The sequence below is a fragment of the Dreissena polymorpha genome, chromosome 12 (assembly GCF_020536995.1).
Source record: "Dreissena polymorpha isolate Duluth1 chromosome 12, UMN_Dpol_1.0, whole genome shotgun sequence".
Taxonomy (NCBI): domain Eukaryota; kingdom Metazoa; phylum Mollusca; class Bivalvia; order Myida; family Dreissenidae; genus Dreissena; species Dreissena polymorpha.
In genome coordinates, this window is record NC_068366.1 from 63,297,535 (window position 1) to 63,323,926 (window position 26,392).

The following is a 26,392-nucleotide window of genomic DNA, read 5'->3' on the forward strand; positions in this document are numbered from 1 at the left end:
GCAATGAACAAATACTCCAAATAGGTATTGTGTTAAATATTTTCAACATCCACAACTGAATCATGAGAAAGCAAATTAAGTTTCACTGACAATCTCTGGATCTTTTCAAATATGTTATATTGATTTTTTAAGGTGAGAGTCACAAATTTTGATTTCCCACAACTAGGATGTGTGAGCGGTTACACTACACTGACTTCTATTGAACACTTGCAAAGAGGGCACACTTGATTGACAGGTGTTTCATAATTATGTAAATATATACAGGAAACAGGGCAGCCATTGAATAACAATCACCGGAAATCAGTTGTGAAGACTGTTCTTCTTCAAACAGGCAGAGGTGTGTCTTATATGGGTCAATGGGAAAGTGTCAAGTGTACCAACGGTGTCATACATTTGAATGGTTTAATTTTTATACTTAATTGCATTAAGTAAATAAAAGTACAGACAAATGAACACGACAAAATATTTAAGTGTTTCTCAATACACTTATAAATAAGTCGTGCTCTTGAAAAAACAGACTTAATGCATGTTCATTAAGTATTGTCCCAGGTAGGCATTGCAGTTTGCACAGCCTTATCAAGCACTGCACTTCTGCTTTTGGTGAACTTAAGTTTACTGGAAGTTTCTTTTAAACAAAAATATAGTTTATGCAGAAAGTTTTGTCCCTGATAAACCTTTTTCAGGATGCATATGCTAATCTGGGACAATACTTTATGCAAAAACAACAATAGGTTGTCTATACTTTGCATTTTTGTTTGAATATGCATGAATGTTCAAAGGTTCTTATTGAATATTTGTTTTTTAAATGTACAGATCTTTTCTCATATTCTATGCTTCAATTAATTCCTAAGAAATTGAAACGCAAACATATTTTAAAATACAGTAACAATAAAACACAAGACAAACTCGCCACTTTACCAGCAATTGGATAAGCATTTTCACTGGGAACAGAACTCCATAAATCACATAAAAATGTATTCCTCAATTTATAGCAATATCCCATCTGGCTGTATAATGTGCAAACTTAATCTTAAAACTGGCAATAGTTTACCAGACTTTAAGCCATCTGTTTTGATTGGAATGCTTGATGACATGTGATGATGGGCAAGAACAAAGGTGGCTCCCTCATTAACTGACAGCACTTCAAAGGCACAAAGATGTGGTTGAGGGCCCATCATATCAATATGGGGAAACATGATAACCATGGGAAGGGAGGTAACTGGGAAGGGAGGCAACTGGGAAGAGATGCAACTCTTGCAGTGAATCTCTACAGTTACAGAAATGCCTGGTAATGTAAGGAATTTAGCTTTTGCAATAAGATATGGTAACTTTGGCTTAAGTCAGCTTGGCAGTACACACATTTTGAATAATACAACTTTGTAAGGTTGAAATACATGAAATGGTGAAAACAGTTCCTTTAGTATAATAAAGACTGATATAAGTCTGTTGTGAAAATGCTTGTCTTGATCTTTGTACAAGGGCAATGGTAGACCTGTTATGGCAGAATAGAAGAGGAATTACTGGGGCTCAAAAGATATACCAGAATTGAAATGAGCTCTTGGAAAATGGGGCTTAATGCATGTCTTAGTATTGTCCCAGATTAGCTTCTGCAGGCTGCACAGGCTCAGGGACGACTCTCTCCACCTTAACAGGATTTTCACTAAGAAGAGACTTCCTTCACAACAAAAAATACCATAAAAGCGGAGTGTTGTCCATGATAAGCCTATGCAGATTGCACAGGGTAATCTGGGACAACACTTAACGCACAACTAGAGCTTTGTCACAGACGTGACGTATACCCCCACGTGCCTCATTGATACAGACTATTTTGCATGCTGTCTTCACAAAACAAGAGAATCCAATTTATGGCAATTTTTAAGAATTATAATGCCATTATCATTTATGGCCATTTCGACCTTTGAACTCTTGAATTCTTTCGCATGACATGCCGTCCAAATTTATGGCCATTTTTTTACTTTTGAACTCCGAGTGTGACCTAGACCTTGGAGTTATCAACATAATTTTTTCGCATGACACATCATCCAATGATTGTGAACAAATGCACCAGGTATTTTTAAAATCTCACAATTAATGACATAGTTTTGGCCCTGACAAGATCATTTATGGCCATTTTTGACCTTTGAACTCACAGTGTGACCTTGACCTTGGAGATATCGACGTAATTCTTTCGCGCGACACACCATCCAATGATGGTGAACAAATATGCCAAATGATTTTAAAATCTCACAATGATTGACATAGTTATGGCCCGGACAAGCTCATTTATGGCCATTTTTGACCTTTGAACTCAAAGTGTGACCTTGACCTTGGAGATATTGATGTAATTCTTTTGCGCGACACACCGTCCAATGATGGTGAACAAATGTGCCAAATGATTTTAAAATCTCACAATGAACGACATAGTTATTGCCCAGACAAGCTCATTTATGGCCATTTTTAATCTTTGAACTCAAAGTGTGACCTTGACCTTGAAATATTGACGTAATTCTTTTGCGCGACACACCGTCCAATGATGGTGAACAAATGTGCCAAATGATTTTAAAATCTCACAATGAACGACATAGTTATTGCCCAGACAAGCTCATTTATGGTCATTTTTAATCTTTGAACTCAAAGTGTGACCTTGACCTTCCAGATATTGACGTAATTGTTTCGCGCGACACACCGTCCCATGATGGTGAACAAATTTGTCAAATGATTTTAAAATTTAACGATAAATGACATAGTAATGGTCCGGACAAGCATTTTGACCTTTGAACTCAAAGTGTGACCTTGACCTTGGAGATATAGACGTACTTCTTTCGCGCGACACACCGTCCCATGATGGTGAACAAATGTACAAAGTCAATTTAAAATTTAACGATAAATGACATAGTTATGGTCCGTACAAACTTTCGGTTTAAAACGCACTAAATGACCCTGTGACCTCGTTTTTGACCTGACATGACCCATATTTAATCTTGACCTTGACATCATCTAGATACAACTTCTGACTAAGTTTGGTGAAGATCGGATGAAATTTTCGGGACAGACCGACAGACAGACCGACAAAGTGACTCCTATATAGCCCCCATTACCAGTAATGGGGGTATAATTATTAAGCCCCATTTTTCCTGAGTGAGACTCAAATGAAAGTTTTAGTAAAGAGCTGGCAGCAATTAAATTAATGATACCACACTGCAGAAACAACTGCTTGAACTTGAAGGGTAATTTACTTCAATAATCTATAACCAAATATTATCAAACCAGTGATCTAGATCAAAAAGACACTCGGTCCTAGAGACAATGGTATCTGACAGTGTATCAAAGCAAGCCCAATGTGCTTCTTTGCCAATTATTTGCTACAGTCCTATGGCCAGTTTTGAAATGAAGATACTATCCTTGTACTATGTGGGGACCATATACAATGCTGGTATTGAAACGGTAACCAGACCAATTAATGATATGTTCATTTGGTAAATAACAATAAAATATGTACATTGATCACCAACAATAAGAATTTAATAGGGACTTGGTCATTAAACTGTTTAAAGATGATATCTGAAATAATGATTTTTATCTTCAACGTGGGGCATGAAGACTTTAATTAATTTAAATCAGCTATCAGATGCATGTAGGAATGCAAAAAAATAACTTTAACTTTACAATCATTTATTTCAATTTACAACAAATCAAAAGCCCTTGAGAGGGAATGGATTCCTTTTGCACCAAGATCTGCTCTGAAGTTATTTATAAGTGGCAAATTTCAACCAATCAAAACTGTGCAAATCTCTTATTCTGCTTTACAAACCATTTGAAAAACTCATTCGATGTGTAAACATTAGCTTAGATCACTGCTTAACACTCTTTTCACGTGCGTTGTAACTTTATTGACATTGGAATAAAAAAATACAATTTTATCATTTTACATAACCGCCAAATTCAGCCCTTTAAAATCTCTGCTCGTGGGCCAAAGGAAAACAATTCTATCGAAGGATATTATCTTGGCAATAGAAAGGGTTCTTACAGATGCAAATAAGAATCGTGATAAGTAAATCTCGGGAGAGGTTTTGTTCTGTTGATGTATAACAGGTAAGGACAGTTATACAAATGAAAGAAAAAGGTTTCCCCACACTTGAATCTGTTGACATTTACATGTAATATTTGGGCCGTGCTCTGGGAAAAAAGGGTTAAATGCATGTACGTAAAGTGTCATCCCAAATTAGCCTGTGCAGTACGCACAAGCTAATCAGGGATGTCACTTTCCGCTTTCATGGTATTTTTCATTCACAGAAAGTCTCTTCTTAGCAAAAACAGATAAGGCGGAAAGTGTCGTCCCTGATTAGCCTGAGCAGACTGCACAGACTAATCTGGGATGACACTTCACACACATGCATTAAACCCTTTTTTCACAGAGCACGGCCCATTTATATTAGGCTTGAAACAATTGCTGATCAAAAGCTCAAATCAATTATTCAACAATCTACAGACTACCCCATTTCAATTCCATGAAAATTTAATGTGAAGTATAAATACAGTATTCACTGTTCACAAAATGGCCATTATACAACATACCTGACTACTAATTATGTTTCTACTTTTTACTGCACAACGAACAAAACCTTTCAATAAATAGAATCAGCAGATACACCAAAATCAATCAAATTAATAAGTACATATTCCAGCAAAATAAACACATCAAAATTTAAGTCCATACGAGACAGTGCTTAAGAATCAACAGCAATATGTCTAAACTTTGAATGATTACCGGTACAACAATTTACCTTACAAACTTTCGAGCTGAATTCAAATTAATTGTCTACAAATCACATAAATTACTGTCATTGTCCGATTTAAATCACTGCAGTTACAATACCCGAAATACTACAACTCACAATCTCCACCTGTGACAAAGGTCAGAATAATAAAAAAATCACCAATAAACTTCAATTAATTCCAAATTTGTATATCCAAAGGCCAAATCCCATAATAAGCAAGTGGGTAATCATAACATGCCACACATATCTGCCAATGTTCACACACTTTGCATAATCTCCTACAGAAATTGCAACAAATATAGGCAATTTAAACTACTAACAGGCACTTTTTAAATAATAAATCAATCAATCTGAAAACTAGATTTCCAAATATAGAGGTTGGCACAATAGTAGAAAAGCCCGCAATAGATTTGTAGAACAGAGTTAGATAAATTATTTGCCTCGGATAATCAATGGGTTGTCGATAAACAGTATTTGTTCATAGTTGACTGTTTTACATTTCAATATTGTATGCATGCTTTATTACCAATGAAAACTGCCATAACTTTGTCATAATTTAGGTCCCAAAACATACATTTGGACATTTTTATAATTTATTCACACTGTCTTTTGAAGACTGTTACACTTTTTAAATAAAATTAAAATCTATATCAGAAAAAATTCTGGGCGTTTGCACTTTTCTATTTTATTAAGACAAAAAACTTTAAATTACATTAGCAAGTCCTAAATTTTATTTGAGTTCAGCCAAACACGAGCCAATTTTGCACAAGACTACAAAACCAAGTTTCTATGGTATAATTATGTGTTTTCAATTTTACAAAAGATAGTGGTTTAACAATTTGCATGGGCTTTTTACCATCATATTATACTGCAGAGAATTTTTTGCAACTTCAAGATTTGTATTCAATTGTTAATCACACTCATTTTAAATAACAATTTCTTTTATTGCAAGGACAATTTACTTTAAGGTCTGTTGAACAAACATTGCTTTGACCTATACTGACAAAATTTAAAGTGGTGACACTGCATGAATTTGTATCTGCATATACTGTAGAACATAATCATGCTTAATAAAATTAAAATAAAAATTTAAGCAAAACTACTGTTAATTCTTTTAATTAATACAAATATTCAGGTTTATAGGTTATGTTTTGTCTGTTCCCCCTAATTTTTGTTGATTTGTATTACAGTTCAGTATGTGAAAAGATACACATAACACTTCAATTTACTATCAATTATATTTCTCAGTATTGATTGACAGCTTGCCTGTATTTTCATTAGCAATAGTCTGTCTGGTGGCAAGACACTGGACCAGGATAAAATTTCATGGAGAGGTAAAGTATTAAATGTATAACAAAATGTGAGTGTGTTTGACAATATGTATTGTCAGACCAGGCTTCATTCAGTTTTTAATAGTATAAAAAACAAGATATGTGTTTGTCAGAAACACTATGTCCCCTTTTGCGCCGCTTTGAAGCTATATATTTGACCTTTGACTTTAAAGGATGACCTTGACCTTTCACCACTCAAAATGTGCAGCTCCATGAAATACACATGCATGCCAAATATCAAGTTGCTATCTTCAATATTGCCAAAGTTATTGCAAATGTTAAAGTTGGGGCAAACAAACAAACAAACAAACACACAAACCAACAGACAGGGCAAAAACAATATGTCCCCCACTATAGTGGTGGGGGACATAAAAATTCTTAGAATTTATTGGACATAAATAACATAATTATATTAACATCAGCTTGCTCCCACGAAGCCTGGTCCAGAGGGACCTAGTCTGCTATAGAGACCAAGTTACTTTGGGTGACTTTGTAACGGACAATGTAGCTCTTGACCAAACTGCGCACCATGCGGCTTGCATATGGCATGATGTGGCCAATAAAATATAACAAATACTGAATATAACTGAATAATGAAAACTGGGCTTAATGCATGTGCGTTCAGTGTCATACCAGATCACCAAGTACAGTTTGCATCTGCTACTCAGGGACGACACTTTCAGCTTGTAAGGTGTTTTTAAATTTAAGGACATCTCTTCTATACAAGAGTCTAATGGGAGAGTGTAGACCATGATTAGACTGAGCAGATCTAAGAGGCTAATCTGGGACGACACTTTAGGAACATGCTTTAAGCCCAGTTTTCTGAAAACGAGGCTCATTTGTAAACTACAATCTCACTCACCTTAGCAGCCACAATACTAAGGCCCATGCTGCCGTTGACCTTGTTGAAGGTCACATTGACGACCTCAGGCTCCTTGGGTGACTGCAGTGACCCCTGGATTGACCCCTGGAGCCTCATGTCCCCACCCTGGGGCTCAGGTATCCGGCCCTTCTCCCACAGTGACTCCTGCAATGTACGCAATTGAATGATACGTCAAACAAGCGTGTAGACATGGTGATGGGTCAATAGCCAACAACGCTGCATCGTCCTTTTCGAGATAGTTATAATGTTAAACACAACAGCCTTTTACATATAAAGTGCATTAACGAAGACCATGTATTTTCATACATTCCCGCAAAACATTTTCATATTAATAATCATCAGTTTTTCACTGTTCTAAGTAATTCAGCAGCAGAATTGAACAGTTGCTGTGAGAGGAATATTGGAAGCAACTTAGGCCGAATACCATGACTACATTGGATGCTTCAAGGACTTCCATTTAATGAGAAGGTCAATGGATGTCTAGCAAACCAGTAATTGATATTGTATGCAATTACCTTATGAAAGTTTTCTTAAGAAACACTTAAAAGCTCATATATTGATTTTCTCAGCCAATACATATACCACTAGAGATCTGATGAAAAAATAATTGAGACTGGCTTTGCAAAATGGGGGTTTGCACAGGCTAATCTGGACACCACTAAATGCACATGCATTAAACCCCCCTTTTCACAGAGCAAGGCTTATTCAGAAATAAAACACTATAACCAACGAGACAAGAGCACCGCATAACAGGTGCCAATGCTTGGCTGCAGGTCTAGTTTTGAGGTTTGTTGTTGTTGTTTTTTAGGTCACAGTGTCCTTGACCTTTGACCTAGTGACCCAAAAATGGATGTGGCATGTAGAACTCATTAAGGTGCATCTACATATGAAGTTTCAAAGTTGTAGGTGGAAGCACTTTGATTTTAAAGCAAAATGTCAAGGTTTTAGCACGACGCCGGCGGACAAGCTGGCTATGACAATACCTCGGGTTTTCTCCGAAAACAGCCAACAACCGAGCTAATAAAATTCACCATGCTGTCAGAAAGACCAAAATTAGTCTGCTGTATGTATATATATTTGGAGACAATGACATTTCCATGGTAACCAAACATCAATAAGTTGTCTACTTGTAGAAATCAAGATTGCTTTAATATTACATGTTCAAACCTGAGTACACACAAATTACAAATTGCTCAAATATTACAATTCATGGCTGCATTTAATTATGTCTGAGGATAATTACCTGGCTTACAATTCTATTAAAAGTGATAGCTAGGCTTAATAAAATCTTTTGTTACCAAGCAACAAATGTATATTCGGCAAGCAGTTATGTTTCATATTAATGACATGTCAGATGCAGCCATATATATTTTTGTCATAGAAATTACTTGACCAAAAAGTGCTAAAAAATTGACAAAGGTTACCAATGCAAATCTCAAAAGTCTGCAATAATGGCTTTTTATGTCCAGATGTATCCCATTTTATTGTTATTCATCTTGATTTTGCAAATGGAAAAAATGTATTTTTTCATCCTAATCAATTCCCAATGATGGTTTTCCTTCTACATTATTGGTAATAGGAGAGAATCAGTGTAGAAATAAATACTGTCACAGTTGTCAAAACAATTCTACTGCATTGTTTTTATTCAGGATTTTCTTTTTTCTATCAGCTTTATCAATAAGAACCATTTGATTAAATCTGAGTACATTGATGAATAAATTCCACTTTAAAGAGTAAATCCTTACCCTTCAAAAGTTACAAAAATCAACTGGTTAATATATGTCAATATACATTATACTATAATGTCTTGATGTTTATAATATATATAACACCTGAAAAATGTAAGTAATATGTCTATGGTGATTTTTTGCTTTAAAACACTGGCACAATTTTACATATTCCAACATAAACATAAAGATATTCTACAAACAATGTATAATGCATAATCAAATACATTTTATGGAATGGAAAATTAGATCATGTTATGCAAAAAAACTTTTTCTTGCTCCTATCAATCTTACCAGGTCAAAATAAATAAAAACATTAACAAATCAACTTCTTTGCAATCACTTAAAATATCCTACTTGCAATTTTTGCCGCCTAAGCACTTTTGCCACATGTTCATTAACGACACGTAGTATTTGAGGTTCCTCCGAGACTCTAAACACGGTTTGACCAGCCGCACGAAATCTGTCGCGTAATCTTCGAGCAGCACACATATCTCAACCAACCCATCACGTTTGAACAGTTGAACAGTGAGTTAAATGTCTATGTCATGATTGTAATTCTTAACTGTATTTTTCAAGGAAATCTCTTTCACAAGATATTATCAACAATACAGAGTTATATTAAGCAACATTCAATGTTCTGGTACCTCTTGAAGTACCATTTGAGTCCCTTGGAATGTGAAGTTCAGTATTATCTGAATAAAATGTTTTATGTCATCTGTTTGTTTTAACTCACATACATTTTTCGCAGAGAAATCCACACAAAAGGATTTTGTTTTCCTTTCAATTACATGCTAAGAAAATAATTTGTTATAATCCTCAAGCATTGTATACCTTTTTAGATCTTATTGCGATTTTTTTCTCACTGTTTCTTAATAAATATTATCTTTGCTCCATAATCTGACTTTATTAGGTCTCTGGAGAATATTGATGAAGTTATTGCACATTTGTTTCATAAACACACTTCAGAGTCTGGTAAGACTAAAGTTCTTAGATATATCATCAATATTCCACTATATTTATGTTTTCAAAGACCGCTGTAGTGTTAGTACCAACTGGTCGCACATGCAACGGTCAATATATTGTTCCCAACACATGTTGCAATGTCAAACAAACGTTTTATTCCATTAGTAAAATGTTTATTGTCAGCAGCTTATGTCTGGAAATTGAAGATTGAAGTTATCCAGATTTATATAACAATTTACAACATTAAGCAAAGAAAACTTGTTATTAAAAAGTTAAAATCCTTTATTTCTATTTTAATATAGGATCAAAAAGTGTTTATCACGTAATATAACTGTTGCGAAACTGTCTCAATTTAAATCCACCCTTTAATACATAACAGTTCTGCGTATTCCTGTACATTGAACAGTATTCCATCATTTTAAAACATCAAAGTCATATAAGGTTATGTAAAAAATCCAAACAGACACTGATCAAACCATTTTAATTGTTTGTATATGAGAACGCTCTGGGAATGCACGGCTTAATGCATGGGCGTAAAGTGTCATCCAAGATAAGACTGTGCAGTCCACGCAGGCTAATCACGGAAGACACTTTCCGAGTATACTGGACTTTAATTTACAAGAGACTTCCCAAAGAACAAAAATTCTGTAAAAGCAGACAGTGTCCCTGATAATCTGAGACAATACTTTACGCACATGCATTAAGCCCCCTTTTTCCCTCAGCGCTGCCCATATCTTATTGAAGAAGAATATTGACCAATAAACTGAACAGACCTCAGATCCATGTAAATCTTTACATTACTTATCCTTTCTTGCATTATTTTGCCTGATAAGATACATTCTGAGCCTCGTATATCAGGCTTCTGTTGACATTTTCTTTTGAGTTTAATTATCCATGATCATTGAACACACAATTGTTTAAGTTGGTATAGGACATCAATCTTGGAATAAACTGTTTTTTTTGCAACAAAGCTTTTTATGCAGTTTTACTTGTTTTATTTACTTACATTGACAGGTTATTATGTAGACAACTGCATACACAAATGCAACATTTAAATTTATTTTACTCCCAAACTGTTAACTTGTATGCACTTATTCAGGGACGACACTTTCCTCTTTTATGGAATTTTTTTTTAAAGGTGAATATGTAAAGTGTCTTGCCTGACTAGGTTGTGCAAACTGCACAGACTGATCTGGGATGACACTTAACGCACATGCATTTAGCCCCGTTTTACCATAGTGCCGCTTATATGATCATCACTAGAATACACAGAGTGAGGCATTATGGGTGCCTGTTGAGGCTAGTGCCCATATATTAGGAGATTTCTCAAACTCAATCATAAGGCCAGAATTTTTTAATAAAATGATTTTCGGACCCTCCGACTCCAATTTTTGACGAAACCAAAAAAATAATAATATTAAAATCTTTTTTTTTGGGATGCCAAAAGGTGGCTTTTAAACACAAAACGCTTGCCGGGTTTTAGAAAAAGTTCAAATGAGTTTTAAATCATCATAATAAACCCAGTTTTAATTACCCACATTAATACGCGAACCTCCTTCATCGTGTACATGTGCTGGAATTTACCAACAGCTACGCCATCATTGTTTGTGCAAGAAGTTGATGAACGCTACAACGCTTTCATCAGCAAAGTCTGCTAATTTCCCAATAATTGCAACCGTCAAATAAAATCCTGAATGGAATCGATTTGTAAGTAAATACTTTATTATTTCTTTACAATTTTATAAATTGATAGTATTAAAATGACTAAAAAATATTATGAAAGCAATAAGAAAAGAACGATTTTAATTTAACAGGTGCTCGAAATGCGAAACCCATTTATGCCTATCAACTTTAAACATTCCATATTTTACGCACAAATACGGTCATGTTTTAGAGAATAAAATTTTATGTGTTGTTTAATGTAGTTGTAGTGACGAATTTGTGCATATAATATGTGTTTTTTCGTTATTTTCAATGGGTACGAAACTTTGGTTTTGTTCCGAACTGGTTCGTACCAAAAGTTCAAAAATCGCAAAATCAACAGTTTCTAAAACGATTTCAAACCATGAATGTCCAAATAAAATAGTCAAGTTTATGGGGGTTATTATCGGATTAACAGCTCCTTTATGACATTGAACTATCAATTATGTTATCCAGGGATAAACTGTCACAAAGATCAATAATTCTAACGATTATTAGGGACGCTATTTCTTTAATCAATACCATGACAAAAACACATGTTAACTTGTTTCAACAGGCATTTGTGTTTAACAGTTCCATTATTAAAATGTTCTGGGAACGATATATTTTAATTAAGATACCAACTATTTCTGAAATCAAAAGTAGGTCCTTCACTCGATGTACTATATTTCGGATATGTTAAAATTCGGACATATATAAAGATAGTGACATTGATGTGTTGATTTGTTGTATATATTTTGTACATATATGTTTTGTGTTATTTCAGACAACAAGAATGGATGGTGGCAATTATCCTGGGTCTTTTTGTCAAGAAAAAGATGTGAAAAAATATTCATTTCATTGAACCTGGAAATCAACCACCACAACTAACAGAAAACCTTTTAACAAAAGGTGTTGTTTTAGTATTTGTGAAATTTGATAATAAACAGAAGTTGATGTATATCATGTCCAAATGACCAAATGTATAAACTGTTTAACAATTTGAATTGAGATGCTTTATTTTCTGATGTTTGATTTATTTTTCCTTTCAGATGATATATATTTGTGTGATTCTAGGTTTTAATAAATAATTCTGAAACATTAATGCAGCATACTGTTACAGTATTGTTAACGTTATTATATTATGTTGGTTATCTGGTTTATCAAGTGGAAAAAATGTTAGTTATATAAAAATAAAGCTTTTAATATTAAGACTTATGAAGGTACTTATTGTTATTTATGTATTAACATACTTCTCAGAGTAATAAAAATATAGTAAATGCCATTATTGATTAATGTAGTAAGGCTCCTTAAATGTTGTCCTTATTGCTTAAGTTTGAATTACGGGCGGTTTTCACACCGCGATAAAGTGGCGACAACTTTTTTTGGGCCAGTGAAACACCTGAAAAGCGTTTTATTATGCTATTTGTATTTGTCTGCGGTATTGATTTTTACTGGACAATAAACTATAAATGTTTCTTTTAAACCTCAATAGCTTATTGGTTGTTTGTGGAGATAAAGTATTTTTAATGCAACATATGGATTCCTTGTGAAAATAAACCATAAAAAAATCACCAAAAAGTTTATTATAGACAAGTGAAACAAGAGTGCCAAACTGTCACAAGATACGCCCGTTTTAAGGCTTTGGACAACTTGATAACTTTACCATGACCCATATTTCAACTTGACCTACATGTACATATCATCTAGACACAACTTTTGACCAAAGTTGGTGAAGATCTAATGAAAACTACTTCAATTAGAGAGCGGACACCATGCTAAATGCTTTAAATGCACTACCGGTAAGTGACCTCGTGACCTAGTTTTTAACCTGGCATGACCAATATTTGGACTTGACCAACATGTAGATATTGTCTAGACACAACTTCTGACCAAGTTTGGTGAAGATCGGGTGAAAATTACTTCAATTAGAGAGCGGACACCATGCTGAATGCTTGAAATGGTTTAAGTGACCCTGTGACCTAGTTTTTGACCCGGCATGACCCATATTCGAACATGACCTAAATATTGTCTAGATACAACTTCTGACCAAGTTTGGTGAAGATCGGATGAATACAATTTGAATTAGAGTCCGGACAAAGTGGCGCCGTTGAAAATGCACTAATTGACCCTATGACCTAGTTTTTGACCCGGCATGACCCATATTCGAACTTGGCCTATATATCAACTAGATGCAATTGCTGACCAAGTTTGGTGAAGATCGGATGAATACAATTTGAAATAGAGTCCGGACAAAGTGGCCCCTTTGAAAATGCACTTATTGACCCTATGACCTAGTTTTTGACCCGGCATGACCCATATTCGAACTTGGCCTAGATATCAACTAGATGCAACTGCTGACCAAGTTTGGTGAAGATCGGATGAATACAATTTGAATTAGAGTCCGGACAAAGTGATGCCTTTGAAAATGCACTTATTGACCCTATGACCTAGTTTTTGACCCGGCATGACCCATATTCGAACTTGGCCTAGATATCAACTAGATGCAACTGCTGACCAAGTTTGGTGAAGATCGGATGAATACAATTTGAAATAGAGTCCGGACAAAGTGGCCCCTTTGAAAATGCACTTATTGACCCTATGACCTAGTTTTTGACCCGGCATGACCCATATTCGAACTTGGCCTAGATATCAACTAGATGCAACTGCTGACCAAGTTTGGTGAAGATCGGATGAATACAATTTGAATTAGAGTCCGGACAAAGTGATGCCTTCCGCCCGCCGCCCGCCGCCCGCCGCCCGCCGCGGGGTTTCACATAATACGTCCCGTATTTTATACGGGCGTATAAAAATTGCATAACTTTTGAACTTATACATATATAGTTAAGATATTTTAAAAATTCAAATTAATTTAAAAACTGCACATCAAGACCTACAGTTTGATTATGATCATTTTGCACATCAACATGTTTGAAACAAATCACTGTGGTTGCTTAGTAAAAAGAACTTCATACCATAACATTTTTAAAATGAGTGCATATTTGGTCACCCATCTTTTTTTTTTTTTTTCCGTCCTCCTATCTGACACTTTTAGAAAAAAAAATCCGAAAATCATTTTAATAAAAAATGTTGGCCTAATCTAAACAAAACAAGGGCTGTTTGTAAAACATGCATGCCCCCCATATTGGCTGTCAGTTGTAGTGGAAGCCAATGTGTGAATACGTTTTTTGTCACTGTGACCTTGACCTTTGACCTAGTGACCTGAAAATCAATAGGGGTCATCTGCCAGTCATGATCAATGTACCTATGAAGTTTCATGATCCTAGGCCTAAAAGTTCTTGAGTTATCATCAGGAAACCATTTTACTGTTTTGATTCACTGTGACCTTGACCTTTGACCTAGTGACCTGAAAATTGATAGGGGTCTTCTGCCAGTCATGATTAATGTACCTTTGAAGTTTCATGATCCTAGGCCTAAGGGTTCTCGAGTTATCATCCGGAAATCATCTGGTGGACGGACCGACCGACTGACGGACCGACGTGTGCAAAACAATATACCCCATCGTATTCAAGGGGGGCATAAATATGTGCTAATGAGAATATTATAGCTTTGATTTCTCTTGGCTGAAGTTTTTTAAATAAAGACAAAATCTGAGCTTAAGAATATGTGCAGAAACAGGGTCAGCATAAAAAATCTGAGACTACAATTTACACAAATGCATTAAGCCCAATTTTCCCAGAAAGTTCATATATTTGAATGAGTATATTTTACAAACATGTACATATCCTTTATACCACTTTGATGTTCCTTTGTCCTTTGATTAAACAGAACCATTAAAATCTAGTGAATTTTTAAAAAGCTTTATTTCAATAAAATAGTTTTCCAGCTATTTCCTGTTCAATGACAATTCACATAAATAATTGTGTATCAGTCAAAGCCATCACACAAATAATTGCCATAAACAGTAACTCTACACGTATAACACACAAACACTTATCCTGTAATCTTTATTTACAAACCTGGTTTCTTTCAAAGTCTTCCCTACCCACTTCACGATATAAAATTTACCCCCACTTAGTTTAAAACAGTAGCAGTTACACCCTGATAAAGGTAATCAGTAATTTACTTACATATAAATTCTATTGTCTGTTTCATAGACATAAGCCGCACACAAATTGATAAACAATTTCCACATAGCTAAATATGAGCTTACAATAGCAACTCTAGTACAGTCAATCTTGTATTAAGAGACCACTCAAGGGAGTAATCAAAAGTGGTCTCTTAATAAAACGGTCTTTGAATACAAAAGGCCATTCTGGAAGAATGCTTACCCTCAATTTTAATCTATATGAAGGATTATCTCTTTTATCCACAATGATTTTAACTTTTATAATAAAATGAATATAAACACAATACATAAACAATATTTTACTTATAATGTGTTTTATTTTTCACTTATTATAAATTATCATTTATTATAAATCAATTGTGTGTACATATTTATTTGCAAAAACAACATAGACAAGGAAATATTTTTCCTAAGAACAAAGAATTTTGCTAAAAATGTGTAACAGTCTACATGTACATGTGTACAGCTAAAACTAGAAATAAATGTCAGAAGCCAAAAGCTATGATATATTATCACATGTATTTCTCTTTCCGTTTCTATATTGCGCGTTTTTTTTCACCTGACACATTATTTTCCACGTCTTCAAGCACCTCGGCTTTACGCTTAAGAATGTTCTGAATTTGGGTTTTTCCGACTCCAATCTCGTCTGCGATTTTACGTGCACTTATACTCTTTGACAATTCCAAAACCCGAATTTTCTCGTTCAACGTTAACACTTTTTGTTTTGACATTTTAATTTCTGCATGTACGCTTAAGGAAATCTAACTCGATTATGATACATAATGAGCTGAAAAAATTAAAACACGTCAATTGAAAACAAACAATCAGACCTGGTTGGAAAATTTATTAAGTAAATAACAATGTGATTGGCTTACAAATATCTACTAATTAGCATTATTACAAATTGGTAATGTACGGATTTCGACAGATGTTGCCGATTAATAGTTTATTTTCCGCACTTCTCAGGAAATGTTTGTCGCGTACAGTGCATTGTTTCTGCACCTGTTATCTATACTCGAGAAAAATCGGCATTGTCTCTTAACGTTCCACATAGTAAACTTTTTAAGCTGTAGACTGTGCGCAATACGTTCCTCTATTATTCAACTCAATAAATTGATACGCAGTCTACAACAATACCGGTCAGAACCGGTCAACGAGACAAAGCATAATCATAATGGTTGTGAAAACAAAGCAGAGGTGTAACAGTACATCTTATCGGCTTAGATAAACAATTAACACGGATTTGTCCCTGAAAGATCGATAGATTAACCACTTTTACCTCCTAGTGGTCGCTTAATACAAGATTCGGACATCAAAATACACACAAATCAGCGGTCGCTGGTCGCGTAAGACAAAAGTCGCTTAATACAATATCATTATATAGCGAAAAAGCTCCGTGGGATTTCATAATGGTCGCATAAGACAAAGGTCGCTTAATACAAGTGGTCGCATCCACAAGATTGACTGTACATGAAAGCTGAGTATCCATTTAGCTCATAGCTACCAGTCAAACTTGTTTTGATTGCATCTTTTAATTATTATTAGGGTATGATGCAGTTCACTTATTATATGATGGAAAATTCACAAATTCTGAAATTTGATAACATATTAACTGATATTAACAGTGTTCACAATGCATTAACCCTTAATACGAATTAAGTTTCACCCCGTGTTTCCCAGCTTGAGCTCTTTAAATTAACCCTTTAAGCGCTGGAACCAAATTTTGAAGGCCTTTGCAAACAGTTTGGTTCCAGATGAGACGCCACAGAACGTGGCGTCTCATCAGGATCCAAACTGTTTGCTTTTCTGATAGTATTCTTTGAAAAAAAAACGAAGAAATGGCTAATTTTAGAAATTCAGCGGATGACATTTAGCAGATGACAAATTTCCCAGCATGCAAAGGGTTAAATACCTTTCTTACTAAATTCAAGTTTTAAAGGCTTCATTTTCAACCCTTAGATACCAATGCAGCAGACAGAATAACACCTGAACAGAACTGTGAGTTACTTGCAGGCTGTTCTGGTTTTATGCTGGTTGCAAAAGCCATTTTCACTTCCTGTCTTATGGAGGAAAAGGTTAACAAATGCTGATTCAATCATCATCTGCAGTCTTTTGAACTAACAAAATACACCATAAGATTTAACAGAATTTAATATTAGGTATGCAATCATATTTTCAATATACATTGAAATACGCCACATTATTATTATTATTTTGCTAAAGAATTACGTTCAAAGCTTGCTATAGAGGGATTTGCAATAAAGTTTTGATAGAATCAATAATAATCACAGCTTTGTTTAACGTGTTGTTAACAGATGCTATCAATGCAGAGAGAAATCTTCCCAGCTGACAAATCTTTGAAGAAGAATATTGTATTGACATACCTGAAGCATATTTAAACCTATGGAATACTGTTTTTTAAGGCAGACACTTGACATTTTAAAAGTCACAATGAAGAAAATGTTGATGTCTGACAGGAACATTTCAGCCAGAGTGTTTATCTTTATGATGTTTTTATGGAGAATTGGTTCATTTATTAGACTTGCCAAAGCCAATTTGAGCTAAGAAATCGCGTAGCACTCAATGCATAAATTTCAAATGTTCGACCATTGGAATCTATGTCCGTAAATAAAGTTTAGCAAAATGAAATATATTTCAAACAAAGATCTACATTTTTGTATTATTGGATGCCGACAATTATATTAGTTAATCTTGCAACAGAGACAGTTATATAAGCCTCCTTAATACTACATTTATTTTTGCCACATTAAATAATGATTAACCCTTAAATATTGTAAGTGCACAATGGTGTCCTCATACTGACAATATAATTTATGAAATCTACAAAGAACAAAAATTAGTCTGTTTTTTGCAAAGATATCTATCAAAACGCACAGGAAACACAAACAACAACAACAGGAGCTAACCTCTACTGGCGAAATCATTATCAAAACAGTAAACATATATAAGCCACTAAAGTCCACCTTTGCATTTTTTTGCCAGGAGGGGCAAATGTCATTTAATCAATAAATAAGCGAAATATATGCAATTGCAACTAACCTCTATAATCTGGGAGGGTTCATCTCCGGACATGTACACGGTCCAAAAGCCGCTAGCGAGGGGTTGGTTTGACATCCTACAAAGGCCCTGCCGTGTCAGGGGCTCTATGAACTCCCCCAAGCCATTGGGTACACCTAGAAAACAAACAAGTCATGTTAATAGCAAATCATCATGTACAAATTCCTTGAAAAAAACTAAACCAGTAATGTTAATAACAAATCACATGTTTAAATTCCTTGAAAAAACAAAACCAGTTGTTAATAGCAAATCATGATGAACAAATTCCTAGAAAAGAGATGTGTTTGTCAGAAACACAATGCCCCCTATTGCCCCGCTTTGAAGCCATAAATTTGACCTTTGACCTTGAAGAATGACCTTGACCTTTCACCACTCAAAACGTGCAGCTCCATGAGATACACAAGCATGCCAAATATCATGTTGCTATGTTCAATATTAAAAATGTTATGACCAAACTTTAACGAAGGTGTAAGTTTTAGGAAAGAAAAAAACAATGATATTTGACCTTTGACCTTGAAGGATGACCTTGACTTTTATTTTTCACCACTCCAAATGTGCAGCTCCATGATACACATGCATGCCAAATATGAAGTTGCTATCTTCAATATTGCAAAAGTTATAAAAGTTTAACCAAGGTTGTTTTGTGACACACACATACAATGACTGACACAATGACAGACAGACAGACAGACAGACAAGACAGACAGACGGACAGGCCAAAAACAATATACCCCCGATCTTTCGATCCGGGGGCATAAAAAAGTAGATAGATTATGTTAACTTGAAATCGTGGTGTACAAATAATATCAATGAAGAGTCATAATTTTATATTTTATACATTCACAAGATGTACACTATTTCTGCATTTCTTTTCCCTAATAAAAATTTAAAAACATTCCCATTATGTTTACTGAACTTGAAAAACTAATTCCATGATTACAGCATGCAACAAAACACACCAAAGTTTATGCTAAAAATAATTTAATACATTGAAGGTAAGTCTTATGTTATGTTGCATATCTTAATTGCATATTTAAACAAAGAAAATGGGAACTAATTTTCAATACATCAACAAAGTTTTCAGTCATAAGATAACTCTCCATTCCCATCCACTTTTTTTAATGGGATGCAACTGCCAATTCTTTAGCAACTAATCAAGTTTAGAGTTATCTTCCTTTCAAATCAAACATTAAAATGCATTGCTCATAATCAAAAGTTTTGTAATTAAATACCTTGCTTTGTGAAAATGGGCTTTAATGCATGACTTAAAGTGTTGCCCCGGAATAGACTGTGCAGACCTAGACTGGATCTTCTCTAAAAAGAAACTTCCTTTACAACAAAAAAAATAATAAAAGCTGAGAGTGTTGTCCCGAAGGTAAACCATTAAACAGACAAGAGTTACACACCTTTGATGGAATCGCAAGAGTAGCCATCCTCCGGCAGCAAGAAAGGCAGCTGCAAGTCTTGGTCCTCCTCAAGCTGCACTGTCCGTCCGTCTGACCGTATCAGATCATCGGCCATATTCTCAGCAACAGACACCACACGGTCGATAAGGTTGTGTGGGATGGGAGGTTCGTTGGGCTCGTTGATGTAGCGTTCCAGAAGTTCTCGCAGCTGCAGGGAGTTCAGCTTGAAGCAGGTCGAGCTGATGTTGGCGATGTCATCTGGGCTGCTTTTGGGCGCTTGAAGGAGGTGGGCAGCCTGGCATATGAGGTGAATATTAAGCATAGTGAACAAATTATGAGCCTCTTTCTGGGAGAACTGGGCTAAATGCAAGCGAGGAAAGTGTTGTCCCAGATTAGCAAAATTCTGCTTTCATGGAATTATTCTTTTACAGGAAGTCTCTTTTAACAGAAAATCTAGTCTTGGTGGAAAGTGTCGTCCCTGATAAGCCTTTGCGGACTGCACAGGCTTATCTGGGACAACACTTTGCAAACATGTATTAAGCCCAGTTTTCCAAGAACACTGCTCATATTTACCTAGTGAGATGCCATAGTAAGTAAAAACTCTGATATGTTAAGACTAACAGCAATAAAAACAATAAATACAGAGTCATTATTTTTATAGTTGCAAAAGACAATACAGTAAACTGCTTAATTTATCACAACAAACCTGTATAATCCTGCACAAGTGGCAGTCAGCCGCCAGTTCAAGACCCTGTTTCTGCGCCCAAGCTTCGACACGCCCTAGCCTGCGCTTGAGCCGCACGCCCCATGCACGTGTGCACAGATTCAGCCGCTTCTCTGTGACGAGGATGTTGAAGACCCACATGTTGATGAAGTGGAAAAGTTGAGAAAACAGTTGGATGGTGAGCGCCGCATTGACACGGCAACGGCGCAGCAGATTCATGGCCGACGACAGTGTGTCCAGGATGTCGATCATTGTCGGCTTGTTGCGGTTGAAACGCGCCCGGTCATCTGACAAGAGAATACATTGTGGTGTGGGAAAAAATCGGTAAATATAAGACAGACTAGTAATTATCTGCATTAGTTGAACGTGTTAAAGTATTAAGCATCCTTTTCCAAAATAAATATTATATTAAGCACTATTATATTACTATTGCTGGCAATATGAGAAACTTTGTTTCCATGAATATTAGTTTGATTTTTCACTTTTGTTCAAATTTATTTTGCACAAAAGAATTTCATTTGAGCTTTTTTGAGCAAAGATGAGCAATGCTATTGTTCAATGACACTCTGAAAATATGACAGTCTTAAACATCAAGTAAAAACATTAACTACTCAACCATTTGAAAAGCCCAAATCATACAAGTAACAACAAGACTCCACACACATACCAACAACTCCATCGTCATCGTTCTCGTCAAGGAACGCAGACAGGGTTCTCTGCAGGTCGTACTCCAGACAGACCACGAGGTGGTGGAAGGCCATCTGTACGGCCTCGGCCAGCATCTCCTGACTATCCATGCTGAACGGGTGGATGTCTCGGTCCTGCTTGAAGAAGTGAAGCACCTCGGAAGCATTTGCCATCCAGAATGCTAGTGCTGCTGGGTTGTCACGGTTGTCCTACAATAAGTAATATTCACCAATTTTATTTGGGAAACTTATTTTATTCATATCAGTTTGTGCAAAATAAATATCAAAGCAAATCGATTCCTTTCTTGTGTTGTACAGTTTAACCTTGAAGCAAAGCGATTTGTTAAATTTAGAACAATATTTAGTTCTGTAACAATAAAGTTGATCCATCCTAAAGTCGAACTTCGAGTGCTTCAAGACTTTGCTTATGCTTACTCTGTCTGCTGACTGAAATTGTTTAATTGTTTAGTTTGCTGTATCAAAAAAATTAAGTTTAAAAAAAAAGAGTAATGTTCTAAAGGAAAATTAATTTGTTATGCTTGTTCATTAACTTAAAAAAAAAATCTAAAGCAAACTTGACATGTCTCTATTGTTTATGGAAGAAAAGGTAAATAAACAGTAATGAAATAGAAAACTTTGTGACACTAACCAACCTTTAGAGCAAAATATATAATTGTTTTGTATTATAAATCAGCCTAAGCAAAGACACTTCTATGAAACATTTCATAAACCAGTTGAACTAAAGCTTGTGCAGTCAAGCAACAACAAACACTCACCAACAAACCAAAAGAAATGACATGATAAGTAAAACTAGAATTCAAGAGATCAACAAAACTGTACATTTGTAAAACTTGTTCATGGAAGTCATCTAAATGGGCTACATTTGTATAGCTGTCTATTGCATGCGTGTAAAGTGTCATCCCAGATTAGCCTGTGAAATCCACACAGGCTAATCAGGGACAAAACTTTCCCCCTAGACTGGATTCCCTTTTAAAAGAAACTTTCTTTAAACAAAAAATACTTTTAAAGCGTAAAGTGTTGTCCCTGATTAGCCTGAATACACACGTGCATTTCAAAACTTCATAAGCCTGTATTCACCTGTATGGCCTGATGTATCATCTGTGCAATCTTGTTGGCCACTGTGGTCAGTTTGTGTGCCCGGTCAGATGGGCTCAAATCGGGCCGGTAGACGCTGGACAGTCGGAACCGTATGGCCAGGTACAGTGTGTAGGTAGGGGACAGCTTGAACTGCGTCTGGGAGGGATTGGTCTCCAGAATCACGGCACTTAGAAAATCGTTCTCTCCTGGAAAGTATGATTTTGTTAATACAGACAACTGTTGGATGTTGAATAAATGTATTATATATTTTATTTATTTCTTATTTTTTTAACATTGAATATAGATAATATACTGTCTATTCATATTAATAGGAATTGTTATAAGGGAACTTTAGAATACTGAGTTTTTAGTCTTTATTTTAAATATTTCATATATTTAATATATTGTGTCTAATAATGTGGCATTGTTATAAGTCAATATTTTAGTGAAGTTAATATCTGAGACTGAGCAGTTTCCTGGAATACGACTCACAATCATAACAGACTCTGTGTCTCAACAGGCACCAATTATGCTTCAGTCAGTGTATTCTAGTGATAAATCATATTGTTAGTTTAATCATGGAATAAGCAAACAAATTTGAAGAGAAGTCCAAGAAAATGTTAACATACATTTATATAAACAAGGCACATTATTTGAAAACAGGGCTTAATGGATGTGCCTGTGAAGTGTGCATGATTACACTTTGCGCTTCAGTCTCTTTTAAATGAAAATCTAGTCTAGGCTGAGTGTCGTCTCTCACTAGCATGTGATTGCACATGCATTAAGTTGGTTTTCAAATAAATACTTGTATTCATTTGTACCGTGTGCATGCTTTATTTTCCGTTTTCCACTCTACTCACTTTCATCTCTGAACTCCAGGCTGGCTGGTAATGCATCTTCAAACTTGTTCCCATCTCGAGGAAGTTCTCTGGGAGATCTGAATATAGAGAAACACAAAAGTATGGTAAATTCTGCATGAATGCTTTCTGGAATTGGAATGTCTCGCCTTACAGGACACTCTTGATGAGCCAGTGTTATCCCATATGTCATATATCCACACTTGCCAACACATGTTTGACCCCTGCACCGCTTTTTTTGTATTCTACTGCTATAGCAAAATAATTCAATTCCCTAAAAAAGCTTTAAATGGTTAACAGTTTTCAACCAAAATGCAATTACATCAAAATGTCATTCCCCTGTAAGTAACACATCCCCAAATGTGTTTTTCCCACACTATTTTAACCTGTTTGAAAAGGCTACTAGCCCTATGAAATACATGGCCCTGACAAGCAAAAGAAACAAAGATCTAATAATAATTCTGCTATTTAATAAAGACGTATCTTAGTACTGGAAATGAAGCCTTTAAAATTTAAATATATACAAAAACAACAAATGTTTTTGTCAGAAACACAATGATCCCTATTGCGCCACTTTGATTTTTTTTTCATTGACCTTTGACCTTGAAGGATGACCTTGACCTTGAACTTCCACCACTCAAAATGTGCAGCTTCATGAGAACGCCGCTTTGAAAAAAAATAATTTTTTTTTGGTTTGACCTTTGACCTTATAGGATGACCTTGACCTTGAACTCCCACCACTCAAAATGTGCAGCTTTGTGAGAATGCCTCTTTGAAAAAAAAATAAATTGACCTTTGACCTTGAAGGATGACCTTGACCTTGAACTTCCACCACTCAAAATGTGGAGCTTCATGAGATACACATGCATGCCAAATATCAAGTTGCTATCTTCAATAATGAAAAAGTTATGGTCAATGTTAAAGTTTTCGGACGGACAGACGCAATATATTTGACATTTGACCTTGAAGGATGACCTTGACCTTCACCTTTCACCACTCAAAATGTGCAGCTCTGTGAGATGCACATGCAGGCCAAATATCAAGTTGCTATCTTTAATATTGAAAAAGTAATGGCCAATGTTAACGTTTTCGGACGGACAGACTCCATTTATTTGACATTTGACCTTGAAGGATGACCTTGACCTTTCACCACTCAAAATGTTCAGCTCCATGAGATACACATGCATGCCAAATATCAAGTTGCTATCTTCAATAGTGAAAAGTTATGGCCAACGTTAAAGTTTTTTTCGGACGGACGGACAGACTGACATACACACATACTGACATACTGACTGAGGGACAGTTCAACTGCTATATGCCACCCTACCGGGGGCATAAAAAGGTTCAACATTTAATTTTCAAAGGACTACAAATGCGTATTTGAGGGGTAAAGGGTTAAAAGATGAGGATTGTGCGTAAAGTGTCTTTTCGCTTTTATGGAATTTGTTGTTTGAAGTAAGTCTCTTCTTAGCAAAAATCCAGTTAAGGCCGAAAGTGTCATTCCTGATAAGCCTGTGCAGTCCGCACGGGCTAATCTGTGACGACCCTTTACGCACATGCACCATGCCCGGAGAACTACCCTCTAGAGAAGTCCTCATGCACAGAGCTGCCCATTGCTGAGACCTACCCTCTAGAGAAGTCCTCATGCACAGAGCTGCCCATTGCCCCTGAGACCTACCCTCTAGAGAAGTCCTCATGCACAGAGCTGCCCATTGCGCTGCTGCTGTTGTGAGCACTCTGTCTACTCTCCTGCCGCTGGGGGATCGGACCCATCGGACCCCGAGGCATGTTCATAGACTCCACGGTGCCGTCGGTATCAAAGTTTGTCTCGTGGGGTGATCTCCCTTGAAAACCAGGACCCGGCGCTGCACTCTGGAGTTGTGCAAGCTGTGGTACCGGTCCTTTTCTCTGCTTCTGGAAAACGACAGGCCGCAGTACAGAAATATTGCACAACTTTTCAAAAGCAAGTAATATCAAGTACGGTTATGATTTAAAGAATGGAAACTAAAATAATAAGAGTTTCAGTGGAAAAACACATAAAAGAACATAATTTTGACAAAATTTGTCGCTGCCGAATTCCTTCCTATGATATAATCTAAGCATTTAGATCATTGAACTTAATAAGCTTAAGCAAGATCCACCAATTAGCTAAAGAGGATTTTGGGACGAACATACAAACATAGTGACAGACAAGTGCAATGCTTTACACCTCATAATTCGTGGGGGCATAAAAACGAAAGTTTCAACACTAACAATCGTAACCAAATTGGTAACCAAGGTAACAGCTTAACGCTTACCTCCTCCCAAGCCGGATCAAAGAAGCGGAAGGCGCAGTGTTTGCCGAAGCGGACAATGATCCCGTGCTGCAGCATCGTGGTCTCGGCGATACGCGTGCTGTTAACGTAGGTCTCAGCGTCACGGGTTTTTGGGGTCACTGTCACAACGCCCCCTGTGTGCGCTATCACGCAGTGACGGGGCTGAATGTTGGGGCCAGTCAGCTGCAATTACATGAGTCGCGTCTTGAGAAAAGGGGTTTAAATGCATGTGCGTAAAGTAAGTACGAGATGAGTCTGTGCAGTCCAAACAGGCTTATCAGAAATGACACTTTCCGACTAAACTGGATTTACATGAAGAGAAGTCTTTCTTAAACGAAAAATAAATAAAAGCTTAAAGTGTAGTTGCTGATTAGCCTGTGCATCCTGCACAGGCTAATCAGGGACAACACCTAATGCACATGCATTACACACCCTTTTCACAGAGCGAGGCTGTTATAAAAGTTTCAATTCTTTTTTTAGCTTGTTACTACTCAAAAAGGCACAGTTTTGGCTTCAATCTATGGGGCAATTTTAATATTTACACAAAGATAACTTCCACATGTCATACTTTTTCCAATAGACATAAACAAAAAATAACTCCAACATTATGTCACAAATAAACAACAACACTCTGTTGAAAACCATTAAAAGCAAAGAAACCATGGTTTAGTGCCTGTACAATTATTACTATTATCTCAACCACACCAACACCCCCAACAAAGATTCCACTTATTCATGAACACCATTGAAAGGCAAAAGCAATCATTCCCATG

At 35.9% G+C, this 26,392-nt stretch overlaps 1 protein-coding gene across 1 annotated transcript in view; it reads right to left on the bottom strand.

The window, feature by feature from the left end:
- LOC127852668 (afadin-like) overlaps nucleotides 1-26,392 on the bottom strand; it is an 80,172-nt gene that overhangs the window by 18,175 nt on the left and 35,605 nt on the right. The window contains exons 9-17 of the mRNA XM_052386618.1: nucleotides 25,602-25,802; nucleotides 24,983-25,218; nucleotides 23,308-23,384; nucleotides 22,448-22,653; nucleotides 21,331-21,559; nucleotides 20,646-20,950; nucleotides 19,940-20,234; nucleotides 18,516-18,649; nucleotides 6,972-7,136 (exon numbers count right to left, since the gene is read on the bottom strand). Coding sequence (XP_052242578.1) covers nucleotides 6,972-7,136; nucleotides 18,516-18,649; nucleotides 19,940-20,234; nucleotides 20,646-20,950; nucleotides 21,331-21,559; nucleotides 22,448-22,653; nucleotides 23,308-23,384; nucleotides 24,983-25,218; nucleotides 25,602-25,802 — 1,848 coding nt within the window. The remainder of the gene's footprint in view (nucleotides 1-6,971; nucleotides 7,137-18,515; nucleotides 18,650-19,939; nucleotides 20,235-20,645; nucleotides 20,951-21,330; nucleotides 21,560-22,447; nucleotides 22,654-23,307; nucleotides 23,385-24,982; nucleotides 25,219-25,601; nucleotides 25,803-26,392) is intronic.